The sequence below is a fragment of the Panthera pardus genome, unplaced genomic scaffold (genome assembly GCF_024362965.1).
Source record: "Panthera pardus isolate Hobbes unplaced genomic scaffold, ASM2436296v1 HiC_scaffold_13, whole genome shotgun sequence".
Lineage (NCBI taxonomy): Eukaryota > Metazoa > Chordata > Mammalia > Carnivora > Felidae > Panthera > Panthera pardus.
This window is the reverse complement of record NW_026526688.1, coordinates 116,503,613-116,525,685: the sequence shown is the minus strand read 5'-3', so window position 1 is coordinate 116,525,685 and position 22,073 is coordinate 116,503,613. Positions and strand designations below refer to the sequence as shown.

The 22,073-nt window shown below is 40.9% G+C and overlaps 1 protein-coding gene across 5 annotated transcripts in view; it reads left to right on the top strand.

Moving 5' to 3' along the window:
• Nucleotides 1-17,838, top strand: part of NPNT (nephronectin) — an 82,437-nt gene extending 64,599 nt beyond the window's left edge. For 4 of the 5 annotated variants that reach the window (XM_019416507.2, XM_019416480.2, XM_019416491.2 and 1 more), the window contains 4 exons: nucleotides 4,310-4,396; nucleotides 4,875-4,973; nucleotides 13,370-13,626; nucleotides 14,993-15,833. In XM_019416507.2, coding sequence (XP_019272052.1) covers nucleotides 4,310-4,396; nucleotides 4,875-4,973; nucleotides 13,370-13,626; nucleotides 14,993-15,103 — 554 coding nt within the window. In that variant the 3' untranslated portion in view covers nucleotides 15,104-15,833. Of the gene's footprint in view, nucleotides 1-4,309; nucleotides 4,397-4,874; nucleotides 4,974-13,369; nucleotides 13,627-14,992; nucleotides 15,834-16,457 lie in introns of those variants that run through there. The other variant, XM_053901365.1, reaches the window with a different exon arrangement.
• The last annotated feature ends 4,235 nt before the right edge of the window (nucleotides 17,839-22,073 follow it).

The window sequence follows — 22,073 nt, the reverse complement described above, 5'->3', positions numbered from 1 at the left end:
TTGGAAAAACGTTGATTCAGATCTTCTGCTCATTTTGTAATTGAATTTTTTTTTTTTTTTTTGCTATTGAATTGTCTGAGTTCTTTATATATTTTGGGTATTAACTTCTTATTGGATATGATTTGCAAATATTTTCTCCTATTATTAGCTGGCGTTTTCATTTTGGTGGTGGTTTTCTTTGCTGTGCAGAAGGTTTTTAGTTTGATATCGTCCTGCTTGCTTATTTTTGCTTTTGGAGTCAGATCCAAAAAAAAAAAATCACTGCCAAGACCAGTGCCAAGGAACTTACTGCCTGTATTTTCTTCTAGGAGTTTTATGGTTGCAGATCTTACATTCAAGTCTCTAATCTATGTTGAGTTCATTTTTGTGTATAATATAAAATAGGGATCCAGTTTCATTCTTTTACTTGTGGCCATCCAGTTTGCCCAATACCATGTTTTTGAAGAGACTGCCATTTGTTCACTGTATATTCTTGGCTTCTTTCATTGTAAGTTAATTGGCCATATGTGCTTGGGAGGGCGTGTTTTGTCTCTCTTATTTTCTAGTCTGTTTTTTGTTGGCTTGTCTTTTCTTGTACGTAGTTAAGATCATACTGCTTGAATGATTTTGTCCCACAACTTATTTCACCTAGTGTTGTCACATAAAGTGTAAAATACCAGGTAGCAGGGTAGTGAACCTTCTCTTGACACTTGACTCTTAGCAATCCACATGTGTATGTGTCAGGAAGGAGAAATAGTTTAACAATTTGGCAGAGTTACAGAGAAGAGCACACACAATTGTGAGAACTAATAGCCGCGGAGCGTTTAGGTCTCTGAATTCCTTGGACTGTTTCCCAATGACCTGCACTGAAGGTGTGCTTGGTCACCTGCTGAAGTTACTGTTTTTGGCACTTGGTTTCCAAGAACTATTAATGAGACATCTGGCATTAATGGAACATTAATGAACCATCCAAACGCGTGATCTCCTCCCTTCCTTTCTCCTCAACCTCATCCCAAGTCACATTCCCCCACTTCTCAGCATCCTCCAGACTCCATGAACTCCTTTCTCTGGATATTCTGAGCGCCTTCTTTGTAACTGCTGTCTGAAACACTCCCTCTTCCCCCACACCACCACTTTGCTTTTTGCTTGGAAGTTTCCGTATTCTTTCCTTCTTGGTGTAAATGGTGCTTCCTTAGAGAGGAACCCCTTGATCTCTCTTTATGACCAGTTTATTATTGAGAGTGGAAGTAACCCTCATTATTTAATGCATGCATTAAATAATTTAAGAACACTTCTAATATATTTTTAAGAAAGATATTTGCAAGCTGTGTTCACACGGTGTTATATCAGGGATGGAAGTTACCCACTAAATAAGCATGAAGTGTTTAAGTACATTTGTAATACAGAGGTTTCTTTTCTTTTTTTTTTTTAAGGTTTATTTTTGAGAGAGAGAGAGCAAGTAGGGGAGGAGCAGAGAGAGAGAGAGAGAATCCATCCCAAGAGGCTTCATGCTGTCAGCACAGGACCCGATACAGGGCTAGAACCCATGAACTGTGAGATCGTGATCTGAGCCGAAATCGAGAGTCAAGAGTCAGATGTTTAACCAGGTGCCCTATCAATACAGAGGTTTCTAAGAACACACCTTGCCAGTGCCATAGAGAACAGCTTTATCTAGGGCAAACTGCATTGAATGCAGTGACACCCATCCTATAAAGAATGAAGTGATGGAAGGAATTGAGTACCTGATCCAAAGACTATCATCAATAAAACAATCAACAGAGTAAAAAAAAAAAAAAAAAACAAAAAACACACGCAAAAAAGAATGAATTGATGAATTCACTTAGAAACATCTATATTATAAGAAAGCTAATTGCAAGCTTCCTATGACAGGTGTTATATCAGTGACTAGAAGTTATCCCCATGTTGTAATATATGTATTACAGTTTTAAGATCACACGTAATAAAGAAGCTTCTAAGAACACCAAAAATAGGCCCTTTGTGCCAGGAAACCTTTGTACCAGCCTCCCCCTCTACACCAAGACTCTATTTACCATTTGAGTGTCCTTCATCTAGGAAAAAAAGGGGGCTGACAAACAGCCACAAAGCAGTCCCATAATACGGTATTAGAAGATTTGAGCTATTCCAGTCCAGAGATGAGTTGTGTAAGTTACAACAAGAGACAAAAAATGATTGTTCTATAGAATTTTTTACACTTTCTCTGTGTAATGAGAAATGAAGCATAATTGCTTACAACTTTATAATATTTCTAGTAAGTAAGAGGCAATCTCCCTCTTAGAGGCCCAAAGGAAGAAAGGAAAGCTATAAAATGGATATTGTTGCTGTTAGTCCTTTGGCTATGAAAGAGGGTGGCTCGTAGGGGAGAGAGAGACAGAGAGGGGAGAAGGAGCAGGAGCGTCGGTTGAGTGTCTGACTTCAGCTCAGGTCCTGATCTCACGGTCTGTGAGTTCAAGCCCCGCGTTGGGCTCTGTGCTGACGGCTCAGAGCCTGGAGCCTGCTTTGGATTCTGTGTCTCCCCCTCTCTCTGCCCCTCTCCGACTCACACAGTGTCTCACTCTCTCAAAAATAAATAAATGTTTAAAAAAAAACTTAAGAGGATAGCCAGTTACCTCAGCCCAGGGCACCTGCGATCAGGTTATATCCCTAGAGCTGGTCTATGGACTGGCTTCTCTCCCATCCCTTTCAGGCTGGGTATATATGAGTGTGTGTGTGGAGAGGAGATGGGTCTCCGCTGTTTGGACTTTTGAAACAAAAAGGGAAAAACTTGAAAAGCAGTAAGCAAAATAAAAACCATCAGTGTGAATATTATGGGATTATTACTTAATTTAAAAACAAAATTCTTGCTAAAAGTAATAGGAACATTGTTGAAAAAGAACCCTTCTGACTAATGTCTGTTCCTTGGTGTTCTACATCTTTTACTCCCTGCCTTATAAAAATATAGTTAATGAATTTAAGTTCTGGCGTAGAAAAGGGAGTATGCCCTGGTCTTTGGCCAGGAATTCCCCTCCACCAACATTCCCACATACCCCCTCCATCCCCACCCCAGTTACTCTTCATGACATCTTCTGGTGGTTTTCCTTTGCAGCCCTCATCAGAATTTAGAATTGCAGTGTGGATTTAGCTACATGTTTCATGTTGGCCTGTCTAGCTAGAATGCAGTGTCCCTGAGGGCCAGGTCCTTGTCGGTCTTGTTCACCCTATTGCCTGTCCCCTTGGCTACCATGGTTCTTGGCATATGGGGGACAAATGTATATTGAATAATAACTAATGCTTTAAATGACTCCGTTTTTTAAAAACGGATTCTTCAGCTCTGGCCCAGTTGGTTCACTTGAGGAAAAGGGTTGACAAAATGTGAGTTTCTGATAAGATTTTCACATTCATTCAGTAAACGCTTATTGAGGGCCTGTGTCCAGGTCACGCCCTGGAAATGCCATATGAATAGGACATGATTGATGCCATCCTGGACCTCAGAACCTAGAGGGACAGACGTGCATGTATGTGAAGAACTACAGTTCTCTATGGAAGGTAGTAATAGAGATGCGAACACGAGTCTTTGCGGGGTACAAAAGGAAAGAATTTGATTAGCTTGGGGCATGAACGTTTTTACCCAGACAGGGATGTTTGCATTGGGTCTTTGCAGGAAGAGGGGGAAGTTTGGCAGGTTAACTAGTGGGAACAAGAGGATCCCAAGCTGGGGATGGAGTCAGAGATATGAAAATGAATGGTGTGTTTGGACAGTGATGTGTGTTTTAGGGGGCGAGTTGTGAATCCTTCCCCAGGGAGTTTGGATCTGATCTTTAAGGAGCCAGGGAACCTAGAGATGGTAAGAATTGTGGATGGAGTTCAGCAGCGGGCAGCATTCACTGGAGACGAGTTGATGCTGTGGCTAGAAAATCAAACCATTCACTGCAGTTGCAGGCAGTTTCCACTAAAAAACAGCCTTAATTAAGAGTTCATAATGTATCTTTTCATAGAAACAAATTCTAGAATTTGACAGAGGTGAATATTTTGCCAGAAACGGGTAGCTCTTTTAAAATGTATTCTTCAGGCAAAGACTTTTTAATTTTTTTATGTTGACTTTTAGAAACACTTGAAAAACATTTCCAAAAATTGTACTCAGATAAGTGTTATAGTAGAAGTGCCTGTAGAACAAACCGCGTGAATCTTAACGTGACATGTAATATTTTTAATTAAATATTTTGGATTCTTCGGATGAATGAAATGCCTAGGTCTTCTCCCCCGACGCTGTGATTAAAGGCATGCCCCTTTATCAATACCTCCTCAAACCAAACCAAATTTCTCTCTCTTGCAGTTCCACGGCAGCCTTCAAATGACTTGTTTGAAATATTTGAAATTGAAAGAGGAGTCAGTGCAGACGATGAGGCGAAGGATGATCCAGGTAGATAACGTACATTTTAGTAGTGTTACAATGACATTTTAGTGTCTCCTTCCATTTCACGAAAATGGCTTTTAAATTGTAGATTATTTAGTTATGTCTGGGAAAAAACATTATTTTTTACAACTCGGTTTCCTTTGCGGTTCCACAATTGTTAAGTGAAAATCATGATATATCATCATTATCTTCTTTTAAAAAAAAATATTAAAGCCGCACTTCAACTGTGAGGAGGAAATCATGTTTTGTAACTGATGATGTAACAAGGTCATAATTTGGCAACATTGGCGTGTTCTATTCTTACAGCTGAACACACAGGCACAATTGTTCTAAGTCAGGATTCGGATTCGTGTGATCTTTGATATCTGGTGGGGTAGTTCTATGTGGCTGGAAGAGAACATGTGTACAGACAGAGAACAAGTTTGTTTTTATTGTTAGTCATTGGGTTTGCGGTCTATTCATCTTTCTGGTCATTTTCTCATAGGTGTTCTGATACACAGTTGTAATTTCGACCATGGGCTTTGTGGATGGATCAGAGAAAAAGACAGTGACTTGCACTGGGAACCAGTTAGAGATCCAGCAGGTAAAACCAGTTAATATAGAGCAGTTTGATCCTCTCTGAGGGCCCTAGTTCTGACAACCAAGAACACTGTAACATGCCTCTGTGTTTACCCTCTTTATTCAGTAAAGAAAGATCTCATTTAGCATTTCATATTCCATTTTTTAAGTGAACTAAACTTGTTAGCAATAAACTAGAATAATATTATGGGAAGACAAGTAGTTCACTAAAAGGCCAGCTAATTTCCCTCACAGAGGTTGGTAAGTAAAACATTTAGACTCATCCTAACATATAATTTTCAAGTTATTTATAGTGCCCCATTCCCGAGCATGAAAGAAGTAATATCATGGTACATCAGCCATGGTGGTAGTCCCTAGTTATTTTCTCAATTAGGTCTTTTTAAAGATTTGACACATTGCAGAGACACTGGAAATTTCTGTGAAGTTGTGAATATTTCTCTGGAAAAAATTTCAGTCTACTTTAGATGTTGGTGAAATTAATTACAAATTACTACCATTTATTCCACAAGAGAATGTTATTAGAAAGGTTGAGTTAGACATAGATGCTTGGAAAATTAAGACTTTTAAATTGCATGCTTCCTGGGGTGCCTGAGTAGCTCTACAGTAGCAATATAACAGATTTTTTTAAATGAAAATTTGAAGTAAGGTTTTAAAATATGAATATTCAATAAGCTTAAATGGGTTTTTAGATTTCTCTTAGCTATAAAATAAATTTTAGTGACCCCACCCGCCTGCCTCCCGCAAACACTCTTCTCATTTAAGGTGCTCATTTAACTCTGAGCAAGACGTTATCTGTTTATTTTTGAGAGAGTTGGAATAAGAGCAGGGGAGGGGGCAGAGAGAGAATCCCAAGCAGGCTCCTTGCTGTTAGCGCATGGGGCCAGATCCCACGAACTGCTAGATCATGACCTGAGCCGAAACCAAGAGTCGGATGCTCAACCGACTGAGACACCCAGGCACCCCAGGGCATGACGTTATTATTAATGTCACAAATATCTGTGAATAAGAGAGAAACCATGTATTTAATATCTACTGTAGTCCTGACTCATTCATCATCTCATTGGTTCTATTTAATCTACTCTTATCCTGTGAAGCAGGTAATATTGTCCTGTTTCACAAAGGAGATCCTGAGGCCCAGAGGTGGTATACATTTCCTCATGCCACAAAGCTAAACAAGGGACTTCCCCTCCAGGTGTCCCTGTACTTCCTGTGGCCTCAGCCTTCTCCGGCAGGTGCACTGTCTATGATCAGCAGATGTCAAGACTGTAGGTTTGACTGACCACTGACCTGAAGTAGTTTGCTACAGGATGAGGGAGCTTTAGCAGTCATGTGTGACAGGCTGGTACACACCGTTCATGGCCGTAACGAGTAACTCTTTCAAGTGAGGTACATTGTGAGAGTAATTCATGCTAAACTAAGAAGAATTCATTATACTTCCATGTAGGCATCCTATGTAGAAAATCTATGTAAAATACTTGATTTTCAGAATTAAAATACCAAATTGGTTCTAAAGCATAGTATTTAAACACTTTTTATTATTCATTACATATGTTGATGTTTAAATTTGTTGTGCCCCAAATTCCACTTGCCCTCTGAGAGAGAGGATTGGAAATTAGCATGGTAGACAAAAACATTTGGAATGGCCATTTGGCTATGACAGAACAGAACAAACTGAAAGTGATGGCTGTTTGGGTGACTGGGTAGCTCTTGATGATTGATTCTGGCCCCTGGAGGATGAGCTTCTGGGGTTGCTCCAGGTTTTACCAATTTGGATGAATTGGATCTTGAACTTGCATATTGAAGGCATACCAGCCAAACGGAGTAGAATGACTCAGAGCCCAAGGAGAAGGTGGCTGTGTGTGCTGAAAAAAATTAGCTCTAAAACATTAGATCAATAGGCGATATTTAAGAGGGTGAAATGTATGGAGAGTGAGTGCAAGGTATGGCTCATGGTCTAGAAACCAACTACACACATGTGGGAAGGGGAGGAAGTGCCTCAGTGTAAACAGATTCTAGGGGTCAGACTGAAAACTTCAGGAAATGTTGAAAATTAGGAACTTTTTATTGTTCCAAGGAAGGAGACAGGGAGCTAGCTCTCAAGGCACTGTCTCCCCGTGGGGTGAGTACAGGAAGCTTTCATTCAGTGTATTAGGGGGAAGGGGCAGGAGGCTTGCATAGGCATTTTTTGGTTCAACTGTGCACGCCTAGCATGTAGGCATGCGGGTGCATACATCGTATATTCAAAAGATGGCATAAAACTGCCCCTAGGAAGAAATCTTAGTATTATAACGAGCTGCAGGTAACTTCAGGACAATCAGGGGGAGCTTCTCAGGCCCTCATCTCCAGTCCAGCTCAGACTGGCTCACGTAAGGGGCCAGCAGGTAAAACATGTTCCTTCTCTGCTTTTGTCCCTTCCCTCCTCCCTTCTGTTGATAGCTAGGATGCACAGGGAAGTTACTCAAATAAGAGAGGTGAAAGCCTTTTTGAGTGGAATCTGTGTCATCACTGTCATTTCCATAGACATAGGATATTTTTTCCAGAGTGGAAAATCCACTTTGGTGGGTTCTTTCTCATCTGAAAAGAATAGAGATAATTGTAGGTCACTTATAAGAAAATGACCTAGATGGAAAGGTAGCTTGAAGCCTATGGGAAACAAGTGAAGAACCAAAATGTTTAGCTTGGGGAAGAAGTGATGGAGCAAGACTGCTTTTCAAATACTTGACCACCAACAAGGGGATGAGAAGTCAGATCAGTAGGTAAGAGCTACAGGAAGATCAGTTTTGGTTCACTCTCGGAACTTTGCAATCAACAGAGCTGTCTAAAAAGAACAGAATGACATGGAAATAGGGAGGTCTCCCCTGGTGGGGGTGTTTGGGTGACATACAGCAAGAGGTTGTTTTGAGCAGTGGATAAGGGTTGAATTAGAAAACCTCATACACAGCCTCCAAGAGCCTCTGACTCAGATTCAAATGCCCCCAGGTCATCCCAAAGAGATTACTGAGCAGCAGGGCCCTGGCTTGGAAAGTGGATGGAAGACCAAAGGGTGGCAGAGTGAAAGAAGGGACAGCAGTGCGTGGCATATGTCATGGTGGAATTGCAGACAAACGTTTTAGAATATGTTGGGAAAATCTAACCAAATACTGATGGAAATACTATTAAAGCTTAGTATGAAAAATGCCTATTTTTCTTCTAGGAAGTTCAGGGGTGTGAGTGTGTGTGTATCACAAGCTAAGACCAGAGCAGAATATAACCAATTTAATAAATGATTCCTTTGTATTGCCTAATTACCAAGCTTATTGTTTACTTGCTTCTATCTAGATTATGCCATTTGTAAAGGAATATATATTTGGATTTCCACAGTTACGACTGATTTTAATGTGCATTTCTTATGCAAGATCCAGATCTGCAGATATTCTCATATGCTAATATCTCTAAGAAAACCCTCAATTAAAACACACTTACAACTTTGAGAAACAGCTGCAAAGTAAATTCATTTGCTGGCTGTTCTTCCTGGTGCTCATTAGGTTTTGTTTAGCACATTCAGTCTTCAACCTAATTGTGAGATAGTGGAATTAATACATGCCTCTAAGGGACAGAGAAGATTGTGCTGCTGACTGATGTGATGTGCTGCAGGCATGTGGCTGTGGCCCTGAAGACACACCCTTCTGTAAACGTCAAGCCTTGACCCCGGGATGGGGGTGGGGGCTTTTCCTGAAACCCCAATCTCTGGGGATCAGGGTTAAAGGAAGCTGACTCAATGCTCTGTCTACTACTGATCACTACTCACTTAAATATATAGCAAGCCAGCATGTACATGCAAGCGTGTCTGTTGCAGCATTAAATATTATTTTGAAATACACAAACATGGAAAAACAAATCAACAGTGAAAATACAAGCTCCCTCTCCCAGCCCTGGCTCCCAGTTACCCTCTCCAGATGCAACTAGTTTCTTGCTTATCTTTCCAGAGGGATCTTTTTCTACACAACAGCATCTTGCTTTTGTCATTTGAAGATACTGTCCTTTCATTTTTTTAATGTCTTATTTTTGAGACAGCCGGCATGAGCCGGGAGGGGCAAAGAGAGGGGGAGACAGAGGATCCAAAGTAGGGCTCAGTTCTGGCAGCAGAGAGCCCGAGGTAGGGCTTGAACTCATACTGTGAGCTTAAGACCTGAGCCAAAGTCCAATGCTTAACTGACTGAGCCACTCAGGTATCCCAGAAGATACTGTCTTTGAAGAGTTTAGAGGCACATGGACTTTGAAGCCCAAAGGCTTGGGCTGAAACCCAGTGCCACTACTCACCAGCTTTGACTTGGAGCAAGTTATTTAAGTGGAGATGGTAATATCTATTAAACATATGTAAAATATTTAAAGCAGTGCCTGGCCCACAGTTACCAATAAAACAGTATTAGCTATTGTTGTTGAAGATTGTCCTGTAAACAGAACACCCTTATTCTTATTTATGGCTGTTAACTCCATTCCCTCTTCGATGTACCACACTGTATTTAACCAGCCATCCACTGAGGCACATTTCAGCAGAACAGTGCTCCAGTGAAGATTGTCCGTGTATCATTTCATATACGCTTGAATATATCTGTAGGATAAATTCCTAAATTGGAATGGCTAGGTCACAGGGAATTAGCATTTTGAATCTTGATAAGTTCTCAAAATTGCCCTTCATAAGAGTTGTAGCAATTTATGCTTCTGCCAATAATATTTAAGAACCATTCCCAATAGATCTTACCCAACTATTTTTTTTTAAGTTTGAGAGAGAGCACGTGCACGCAGGGGAGGGGCAGAGAGAGGGGGTTAGAGAGAATTCTAAGGCCCCCACACTGCCAGTGTGAATCCCGACGGGGCTCTTGATCCCACAAACCGTGAGATCACAACCTGAGCCAAAAATCAAGAGCGGGACACTTACTGACTGAGCTACCCAGCTGCCCCTAAATTACTTTTATCCTTGCCAAATTTAAATGTGACAAGGCCTCCCCTTTTAATTTGACTTTCTCTTATAGGAAAAGATGGTCAACTTTTCACAGGATTTAAGTAATTTTTTTTCTATGATGCCCTTTATTTTGTGCATGTTTGATTTGTAAAGCTCTTTAGATAAAAAGGGAACCTGGTTCTTTTTATGTTTTTCAGATTTTTTTTTTTTTGCTCATCTTACTGTTTTGTGCTATTTTTATCTTAAAAGTAAAAATTTGGAGGGCGTTTGCTATGATGAGCATGGGTGTAAGTGATGAATCACTAAAGTCTACTCCTGAAACTAATACTGTATGTTAACTAACTAGAATTTAAATAAACACTTGAAATTACAAAAAAAAACTCTTAAATAAAAATTTGAAACTTAAATGTTCTTCACGAAGAAACTGGCTAAATTATTAATGGCATACTTGGAGCTATGAAAAATGTCTATTTGTTGACATAGAAAAATGGCTAATATATTTCATGAAAAAAAGGAAGTTACCACACTGGGAAAATGTTTATACTCATGTGCATTAGCATTCATATATCTCCATAGGACAATGTTCAGAAGTTAAAATGTTAGTAATTATCTCTGGCTTTGGGGATCATGGCTTATTTAAATTTTCTCTATGCTTTTGTACTTCTGTTTTTCCTACAGTGGGCATTACTGTATTACTTCTGTTTAAAAAACAAAAAATTGGAGTGCCTGGGTGGCTCAGTCAGTTAAGTGTCTGACTTTGGCTCAGGTCACGATCTCACCGTTCGTGAATTCAAGCCCTGCATGGGGCTCTGTGCTGACAGCTCAGAGCCTGGAGCCTACTTCAGATTCTGTGTCTCCCCCTCACTCTACCCCTCCCCTGCTCATGCTCTGTGTCTCTCTCAATAATAAACGTTAAAATTTTTTTTAAAAAACAAAAAATTAAGCCCTTTGTATTTGAGAGGTAAATCCCAGCAAACTGTAATGATCTTAGTTGTCTAGCTGGGCTGGTTTCTCGGCAAGGCCATGATGTATAAGTAAAACTGCCAAACTCCCCCTCATTTTCTTTTGGCCACACAATTAATAGGTAAGGTAATGGACATTATGTTGTTGTCTTTGTAAATTGAAGTTGTAAAGGCACAAACCAGTGTAGAGTTACAAATAAGTACATTCAAATTTTATCACCTAACTTTCTGGCAAGTTCTGCAGCATTTATTGTTTCTCAAAAAAAAAAAAAAAGAAACACTTTCGATACTATAATGCTTTAAACTGAAACCATGAAAGTGTCTAATATAGTTTTATATTTAAACGAGTATTTTGGAATCAGAAGTAAAATTTTTATCTAATAGGTAACTTGTTTGAAGCACGAGATCCATTTTTCCCTTAGCTACCACCGCACCCTGGTAACATTTCCTTTTAAAAAGGGAAAGAATCCTTTAACGTAAAACAAAAACCTGGTTCCCCCAGAGCAACTCTATAGAGGAAGAGCAGTGGTGGCCTCGCTCACCGCTCCGCTCACCGTGATTTACGCTGTAGCTTTAAATACCTGTGCAAAAGGACTAGTTGACTCTCGTCAGGATGTCGTGGTTTGCCTGCAGTGTCTGGCATAGAGATATTAGCGAACATTCCACAGGGTCTTAAGGTAATCCTTGTTTTCTTAAAACTTGCAGGTTAACTGTAATAACCTTATATCTTAGTCTTAACCCAAATACCTGTGATGATTCAAAGCTGACTTACAGGGAGACATGTAAGCCCCAGCTAAATGTTTTGGCCCCAAATATTGTTTGGATTAATTTGGCAAGGCACAGGGACAGGAGGAAAAGAAATATGTGTGTGTTCGCTGAGTCAAGTACATGCCTCAAGGACCTATTTCCCCTCAGGTTTTTGCTGTGTTCTTGGAATATCATTTATTCAACACATGACCTCAAAGCCCTACCATGTGGCAGGAATGTAAAACGGGGTGGTTTGGAGGAAAGGTTGGTCCTGACATCAACGAGTTCACGGTCTGCTGGGGGACAGAAACCCGTAAACCAGGGATTTCAGTCTGAGAGCAGCAGGCGCTGCATAGGAGGCCAGGCAGTTCTGAGCGCAAATTGTTTTCCTGCCCCTCACTGGCTAGATGACCCCTTGGGTGCCCTCACCTCTCCAAGCCTTAGTTTCTGCACGTGCACAACAAGCCAAATTCATGTTCACTTCAGAGACCAGTTAGCAGGGCTGAAGGTGTTCCCTTTAAAGAGCCTGGCACAGGGAAGTATATGCTAGTCACCTATTTGGTCCTTTGAATGCTCAGAGGGAACTTAGAGCAGTCACTTGAAGAATAGGACATCCCCCAAATAATCTTGTCTTACACAGATTAAGCATAAGAAAGGATGGTTTATCTTTTAACTGAGAAATAAGTAGTGTCTCTACCAAAACAGGTACATGTGGTCAGCATTCCAACCACATATTTCTTACGGACAAATCAGTGCTGAAACACAGGGTTGTTTTTCAGTTGGCTGTAATAAAACAGCTGGTGGGGGGATGTCACTTGTATATGGACTGTTTCCAAATACTACTTGCAACTTTCCCTCTCTTGGGAAGCAATATCCCCCCACTTCACTGCTCCTTAAACTACCCGCCCCCCACTATTGTGGTTACTCTAACAATAGGGGGAAGCAAACTCTGTAGCCCTAGAGATCTGAGGACATCATCAGACTGATTTGTCCAAATTGAAAGTGTTTATTAATTTGTGTACATGTAAATGTAATAAACATTCTATATATTAATTATGTATAATGTTACAGATTTGCTTTGATATAAACATGTCTTAAGCTACTTACCTACAAAAAAAATTGATGCTCCAGGAAGATGTAGAGGTTTCCAGAACACCTCTGCATCTTCCTGGGATTTGACGTACTCCCATGTAAGAAAAACAGCAAAACTGACCTTTGCAAAGGACCCTTCTTGCTTTAGAGATTAAAAAAAAAAAAAAAAGTGGAGAGAAGAGAGAATAAACAGATCCAGTGCCCCTTTAGATCACTGCTCTGCTGCCTGGAGGTTAATTATCCACATAGAAAATTCTCCCTGACAATTTAGAGTCAGCCAGCCAGCCAGCTTGACAACATAATCAAACGCTGGTGAGGATCAGGAGATGGGGAGCTTGTGTCTTCCCGTGTATGTCTGCTCATACTCAGCAGGAAATATTCATGGTGTTAGGATTACTAATTATCTATCGTGTCCTTGCCATAATTTGTACTCTCCAGGAGCCAAGTATTTTCTGTAAATACAAACCATAGAATTTAAAGTAGGCATAGAAATAAGATCCCCCTCCCCACCCCCGCAAATGTGGAATTCTGTACAAGGGACTATCCCAGTTTGCAGTTTCTGCAAAGTAAATCTTACTTAAGTTTCGCCATCCATGCTGTCTGTGCTAGAAAGGGATGTCGGCACGTACACACACAGCCCTGCTTTTCCCATTCCAGGTGGACAATATCTGACAGTCTCGGGAGCCAAAGGCCCAGGGGGAAAAGCCGCTCGCTTGGTGCTACCTCTCGGCCACCTCATGCATTCAGGGGACCTGTGCCTGTCGTTCAGGCACAAGGTGACTGGGCTGCACTCCGGCACGCTCCAGGTGTTTGTGAGAAAACACGGTGCCCACGGAGCAGCCCTGTGGGGAAGAAATGGTGGCCGTGGCTGGAGGCACACACAGATCACCTTGCGAGGGGCTGACGTCAAGAGCGTAAGTAGAACTGCGAAGGAGGCAGAGCCTGGGAAGTTTTCCTTTCAGAGGAGAACTGTAGGATCTGAATCTGAGGAAGCCTTGTTCTCTTCATTAATTCAGGCACAAAGCTTTGTTTTTCTGGGTATGAGAGCTCCGTTCATTCATTGCCTCTTCCTTTAATCCCTTTTGCTGCTGCTTATGTTCTTCGTTGCAACCTCTGATCACTGCCACTCTCCCCCCAGCCTTGGTGAAAATCCCCTATTTTTAATGAAGAAAATTCAGGAATCGAAAAGGAAAAAAAAAAAAGTTAACAGCAACTTGAAAGGGCAGAGGGGGTGAGCTTAACTGTTGCTGCTTTTCCTTTTTCTTCAACTCCTTTATTTTTCAGAGTTACCCTAAAGTGTTTCTTTTTTCTTTTTTGAAGTATTTCTTTAAAGTCTTTTTTTTTTTTCCCCTTTGCCTCAGAGATCATAGTTAAACAGCCTTGGGTGGGAACCCAGAACAATATGCTTGGGAAGTCCTATTCAGGAGAGGATGTGGGAAAAGCTTTGATTGAGTATGTAAGTTTTATCTTAAGTAATCAAGTCATAGGTGGCAATAAGATGCACTATAGCATCCCGCCGAAATAATGTTTTTGGAGGAGCATCTTTATGCTACTATTCATAAACCTTGCTATTAGGAGATTATGCATAGGTGACCACAGATATAGTTTCGAGAAACTATGTTAAAAGGGATAGACTCCATTTATATAAGCTTTTATCAGTCTTAGATTTATTGTACTCTTTGAAAAAAAGTGTAACACTGTCTGGAAAAAAAAAAGGCATTTCAAATCCTAGCACAGGAAGGTTTCTGTTTTTAAAAAAGCAAGGATGATCTACAGAAGATAAAATACAAGAAAGTTTTTGTTCTTTACGTAGGTAAAACAACACTGTGATTTCAGTGTGGTGTTTGGTCTGAGTCCATTTTAGGCCAACAAAGTCAGCCTAACCCAAGGAGGAAACAGCAAACATCCACAATAGGCGGCATGATTATGATCTTCCAGAGTTTTGGCTCTTATTTCTACATCTTTATATCTGTCTCATTTACTTCTGTCCTTGGTAATCTTTCACAAAGTGTCCGCTTCATAAACATTCCTAAACTGAAGTAGTCTGTCATTCAGAATGGCTTTTTAGAGAGTAACATGTGTCTGATTAACAGTTTACTCATGATTTCAGTTTCTACCAAAAGGCAAGCCTCAGGTGACCCTGGCTATGTTCTAGTCTTTCCTTCTGTCGAGTAAGTTTACTGTTTGGTTTTGGGGGAACGTTTGCCTTTATTTTGTGAAACGAATGGGCATTGGGAAGGGGCAGAGGAGGCTTGACTGGTGTGTGCATTCTCTCCCTAGGTCATCTTCAGAGGTGAAAAAAGGCGTGGCCACACTGGGGAGATTGGATTGGATGATGTGAGCCTGAGAAAAGGCCACTGCTCTGAAGAACGCGAGCAACTCCCGAACTAGCAATGAACTCCCCCTGTGGCTCTTTTCTTTTTCCAATCTTCACCTCCTGTCCTCTCCTCCCTCTTATCAGGCCTAGGAGAAGAATGGGTCAGTGGGTCAAGAGAAAGTCTGGTGGGTGACCCACACCTTGCTGGCCTGCTTTTGTGCAATTCCAGTGAATAGTGACACCCTCCTTGGAATATAGGGGGCACCTGTAGACACATCCAAGCCAGCTTTCGGTGTTGCTTTCCATCCTGTGTCTTTTTTGGGAAGGGCCCTGGCATGTGACCTGTGCCATCGTTCCTTCTGGTTACAGGTGTTCCCAGTAGCAAACCATGGGAGAAGTTTTCAAAGGAAATCTGTGCAAATGGCCATTCTGTTATCTGTTCAGTGTTGTACCATGAGTAGTATTGACTTCCCCTAAGAGATGTTGTACAATGTGCTTGTGAAATTGGTTTCTCCCCTTGGCTTGTTAGCTCTGGCCTGACCTGAACTCTGACTTTTACTGCCATTCACTTTATAAAAGAAGGGTGTGTAACTTATCAAGATGCATTTATTCTCGTTATCTGTATTTTTCTTTTAAAGACATGATGTAGAATGGACACGTAATCCCTTGTTAGTAGTATTGTGTTTCGTGTAAATGTGCTATTGATATTAAGTAGTTACGTGTTCCTAATATATACAGACTCTAGTTGCAAGGGAAAAGGCAGCTTGCGAGCTCTTGAATTAAAAAATACCCGGTGAAATGTCATCCAGTTCCATGACCTTATTTTGGCAGCAAGAGAAAATTGGAAGAGATGTCAGGTGTGGTAGTGGAGGGATGAATTTTTTCATGGCCTTGAGTTTGATCACGATACAGGATAGCGAACCATTCATGTGGACAAGAAGCTGAAGTTTACATATAAAACTCTCACTGTTCCAGGGTATACTTTAAAACCAACAGTTTTTACCGTAATAACATGGCTCTCTTTGGTAATCAGTAAAACATGTTGTAAAAGTTCTGGTTGTTTCAGAGAAAAGATCCTGTTTATGGAAGGGTGAGGGAAAGTGTGGGGGAAGCTCCGTTGGGACAGGTTTTCATACTGTTTTAGATCCGCATACATGTAGGCAGGTCTAGCTCCTAATGTATGTGATGTCTTGTCAGAATGGGTCAGGGAGCAGGTCCTGTGCCTGGATGCATTGATGTGTTGGAATGGGACTCACGCACACATTAGAGCAATAAAATCTGGGAACCCCCCCCCCAAACCACATTTCCTCCCTGCCGATGTTACCTATATATGAAAAAAATACCTAACTTTTAAAAGGCAACTTAGTCCTGAGGCTTTTACTTCATTCCTGATTAAGTAATCAAAATATTCTCTGCTGTTTTTGCCAGGAATCACAAAGATGATTAAAGGGTTGGAAAAAAAGATCTATGATGAAAAATTAAAGGAACTGGGATTATCCAGCGTGGAGAAGAGAAGACTGAGGGGCAAACCATTGCTGGTTTTCAAGTGTATGAATGGTTGGTACAGAGAGGATGGTGACCAGCTGTTCTCCATATGCGCTAAGAATAGAACAAGAGGAAACAGGCCTAGACTGGAGTGTGAGAGGGCATTTCCTGGCAGGGACAATTGTTAAATTAGAATCCTTTGTTAAAAAAAAAAAAAAAAAAAAAAAGTTAATCTCTCTCCCTCTCCTCTTTCTCTCCCTCTCCCTGTCTCTCTTCTTTCTCCCTCACCCTCTTCGAAGGTTTAAAAATAGATAAAAATGTGTTTAAGATGGTTAAAGATGTTCTTACATCAAGATAGAGTGACAGATTACAGAATCTTCCAAAAGCTGTTTTGATCCTATTACTAGGTAATGAAAATCTTCGGAACTTAGTCATTCGGATGAGGCCAAGGTCTAATTTAGGCATTTACCTCTTAGCCTCCGAATGGAGGAGAATCAAAAGGGGGAAAAGACCCATCAAATGGGGAGCTCACTGAAAGATCTCTCCCTTTATGGCAAACCTAACAGGATTAAAACAGTAAAATATCTGTCCATCATACTCCTTTAAGAATATTGTTTTTTGGTTTTGGTTTTGTTTTTTTTTCCCTATCTCAATGATGTCCTAATGTGGTAGGGTTCATTTCTTTTTTTGGTAAAAGTATAACTCTTTCACCTGTTCAGTGGATGATAGTTCAGGTTTTTAAAGAGAACATAGCAAGGAACAGAGGCTAGAGAGTTGTTTTTTGTTTTGTTTTTTAATCTGGTGCATTCTCTCTGCAATGTGTGTGACAAATTGGCCACTGATAGAGAGTGCTATGCTATACTCAACACCAGTTTCAGGATCCTTGCTTCACCCAGCCGCTATAATTCGGTTTCATTTGTCAATGGGAATCTCCCAAGTTCCACAAATTTACCTATTTTTCCAAAAACAAAAATTACCAACAGAGTATCTTTAGTCATTTCACTTGGTGAAGGCAGGATGGGAGCAGGGATGTAAATCTGTGAGCCTTTGAATAGGGGCCAGATGGTATGGCTTTAGATCCATTTTTAATGATTCATTTCCTTTGTGGTCATTTAACTGCACAAGTGAAGAGGAAAGGGGGAAATAATTGAAAATGTCACTTTTAGGTGCCAATAATGGATTGCACTAAACTGACAGAAGTTATCCAAAGTACTGTATAACATCTTGTTTATTATTTAATGTTTTCTAAAGTGAAAAATGTTAGTGGTTTTCCAAACAGCCAAATAAAAATAATTCTTTGTAAATAAAAGCACTGTTAATGATACCTATTGTCTGTTATTGTTTGAGTTTTGTTTTGTTTTTAGTTGGGAGAATACTGGAGTAGTCTGAGGTTTCACGAAGGCCGTCTATCATAGAACCCCTCTTACTGCTTGGAAGTGACCCACATCGGGATGCTTTCTAGGCTATGAAATAGGAGACCCTCTTCATCAGCACACACAGGGCACGTCATACCTTAGCAAATTGCTTTAGTTACATTCCCTTGTACCTCACTTCAACATTAGCCTCAAGTCCTTTTATAGGAAGACAGGATAAACTAGAATATATCAATATATAGGAATTAGAAGTGAAAAGCCTTTTTTTTTTTTTTTTTTTTTTTTTTTTTTTTTTTTTTTTTACTAGTGTTGGTTTTGTTTATGGTAGTTTACTCGTATTCCAATAACCTTTCCTGATGGAGAAAACAACTATAAGGAAACAAAACTAAGGACATCATTCAGGATTAAAAGTTTTCCTGACAAGGTAATGAGCCCCCATCCTGGCACTGCAAACTGTAATGAGGGATAGCCCTGGGGGCCCCCTCAACAAATTCCCCTGTTGCAGGACAAAGAGGAAAATCTGGCGTTTAAAAGAGCCACTAGCAGGGGTGCTCGGGTGGCTCAGTCAGTTAAAGCGTCTGGCTCTTGATTTCAGCTCAGGTCTTGATCTCCTAGTCTGTGGGATCGAGCCCCAGGTCAGGCTCTGCACAGACAACACGGAGCCTGCTTGGGATTCTCGATCTCCCTCTCTCTGCCCCTCCCCTGTTCGTGCTCGCTTGCTGTCTCTCTCAAACTTAAAAACAAAACAAAGAGCAATTAGTATTCAAAAGATCCAGCCCTAGACGAGGATGTGGAGAAGAGGGAACCCTCTGAAACTATTGGTGGGAATGCAAAATGGTGCAGCTGCTCTGGAAAACAGTATGGAGCTTCCTCAGAAAGTTAAAAATAGAACTACCCTATGATCCAGCAATTGCACTACTAGGTTATTTACCCAAAGAATACAAAAGTACTAACTTGAAGGGATACATGCACCCTAATATTTATAGCAGCATTATCGACAATAGCCAAATTATGGAAAGAGCCCAATGTTTACAGACAAATGAGTGGATGAGGATGTGGTATGTATATACAATGGAATATTATTTAGCCATAAAAGAATGAACTCTTGGTACTTGCAATGACATGGATGGAGCTAGACTGTATGATGCTAAGTGAAATAAATCAGAGAAAGACAAATACCATATGATTTTAGTCCTAGGTGGAATTTAAGAAAAACCATGGGGGGAAAAAGAGGAGGTGGGGGGGATGGATGAAATAGGTGATGGGGATTAAGGAGGGCACTTGTAATGAGCACTGGGTGATGTATGGAAACATTGAATCACTAAATTGTACACCCAAAACTATTACACTGTATATTAACTAACTAGAACTCAAAACCAAAAGAAAAATAACAGAAGATCCAGCCTTAGAAAGCTGCCAAATGGTGGGAGAACTACTGAAAGTCTTGGGGTAGGTCAGGGCATGGCTAACATTCCTCATTCACATTGATAGCATGGATGAATGCAGTCCAGGTGCCCAAGCCAACTTACCACCTCAGGGGCCCTGGGCCCCTAGCCCACACCAGCCCCAGCAGTCCCACTGAGGCAGCCCTAGCACAGCACACACCGGGACACCCCTGGTCAGCATTCACTACAGCCCCAGCTGTTTCACCAAAGTAACAGGCAAAACGTACCCCAGAATACTCCAGACCCATACAGCGTTGGCCCCAGACCACTTGCTAGGATGGCCCTATGCATTGAGGACCCCAGGACCCTCTACCCCATACCTTACCTCAGCTCCAGCTGCTCAGGCAGAGAGCTCTCTCTGCAAAAAGCCTCAGGACACACTGGCTTGTACCCACTTCAGGTTCAGCCGTCCTGCCAGGGTACCCTCTGTGTGGAGAGCCCTGGGACTTCCCCCAACCCATGACTTCAGCTCTGGCCATCCCACCAGAGCAGCTCCAGCACAAAGTGCCCCGGGACCCCCAGCCCATGCCAGCCACAGTTCAAGCCAGCCAAACTTGCCAAGCATATACAGTCTACACAGAGAATGACCATACACAAACCATTCCTTCAAGTTTAGAAGTAGCTATTCTGCCTAACTTCTAGAAACAAACACAGAAAGTCAAGCAAAATGTAGAGATAGAGAAATATGCTCCAAATGAAAAAACAAGACACCCCCCCACCACACACACACCGCTCATGCTCTCTCTCTCAAAAACAAACGTTTAAAAAATTTTTAAGTGCAGAGCCTGTTTGAGATTCTCTCTCTCCTTCTCTTTCTGCCTCTCTCCTCACGCTTTCTCTGTCCCTCTCAAGATAAACTTATAAAAAAAGAAGGCAGAGACAAATACCGTGATTCCACTTATATGTATACTCTAGAAAACAAGTGAGGGGCGCCTGGGTGGCTCAGTCGGTTGAGCGTCCGACCTCGGCTTAGGTCATGATCTCGCGGTCGGTGAGTTCGAGCCCCGCATCAGGCTCTGTGCTGACCGCTCAGAGCCTGGAGCCTGTTTCAGAATGTGTCTCCCTCTCTCTCTGACCCTCCCCCATTCATGCTCTGTCTCTCTCTGTCTCAAAAATAAATAAACGTTAAAAAAAAATAGAAAACAAGTGAATAAACAAACCAAAAGCAGAATCAGACTCGTAAATACAGAGAAGTGATGGTTGCCAGAGGAAAGGTGGGGATGGGCAAAGTGGGTGAAGGGGAGTGGGAGATACAGACTCCCAGTCATGAAATGAAGAAGTCGTGGAGATAAAATTACTGAATGTGGCATATAGGCAATGGTATCCTAATAGTGTTGCATGGTGACAGATGGTAGGTATACTTGTGATGAGCATAGCATAGGATATAGAATTGTCAAATCACTGTTGCATACCTGAAACTAATGTAACATTGTGTTTCAACTATACTTGTCTTAAAAAAAAAAATCAGCAAAAAATTCATTCTGCAGAATTATAAAAAAATGTACCCAATGGCTTCTTTCTTTCCAATATGCAGAGAACCCTTATCAGCTGAGGAACTCAAATTTTAGATAAGTACATACTTTAGCAAAAGGGAAAGAAAAACGACAGTTTCCTTGTCTCAGAGATATTTCCTGATTGCAGAGATCCTTCCTAATCATCCCTAGGAGATCCAAAAAAATCTCAGGTCTTCTGAGTAGGTTAACTAAGAAGATAAACCTCTTGCAAAACCTATTTGAGGTGAGGGTTGGAGGAAGCAGATAAGTATGAGATTCCAGGGTCCACTTCACTGATTTTCTGGACAGATTTGATAGCACTTAATTATGTGTGTGACTGTGGTGTATGACAGGAAGCAGACTTCCCCTGTGGGTTTGTACTCTAGAGACGAAGATGGACATTTTTCAAGTCGTATATAATCAATGCAAAACCACTATTCTGGAAAGTAGTATATGGTACCTTGAAGGCTCTGAAAACATGGTGGGTGCCAGGACTTTTGGCCCACCACTTTTTAAACCCTGATGTGCGTGGGAATCACCTAAAGATCTTATTGAAATGCAGCTTCTGATTCAGTGATCTGGAGTGGGGCTTGAGATTCTGTACTTGTAACCATCTCCAAAGGTGATGGTCACTAAGTTCCGGGGTCCCATTTGAGTAAGAAGGACTTAATGATAATACACTGAGGAACCTGGGGCCTCTATCTCTGTTAACATTAACTGTTAGAAGGACTAAAGTTCCACAGTTGCAAGATCTACATTCACAAAAATTTAGTAAATTCCAGTGCCTTTTTTCTTTGAAGAAATTTTGGGTCTCAATAAATAGAGAATATCAATAAATAGACAGCATTTTAAAAGAACATAAATTCTGAATATCAGTACTATTACTAAAATGAAAAATTCACTAAGATATTCAACAGCAGATCTGAGCTCACAGGAGAAACAGTCAACTTGAAAAGAGATCACTTGAGATTATCCATTCTGTGGAACAGAAGGATAAAGTTTCAATAAGGAGAAAACAACTAGACCTAAGATCAACAAGGAAATAGAAGACTTGAAAAATTCTGTCAACCAACCAGACCTAACATGCATCTATAGAATGCTCTGCCCAATAACACAAGAATATACATTTTTCTCAGGTGCATAGAGATGTTGACAGACTATAATTTAGGCCATAAAACAGTATCAGTAAGTATAAAAGTACTGAAATTATACAAAATATGTCATTCAACCACAATGGAATGAAATTAG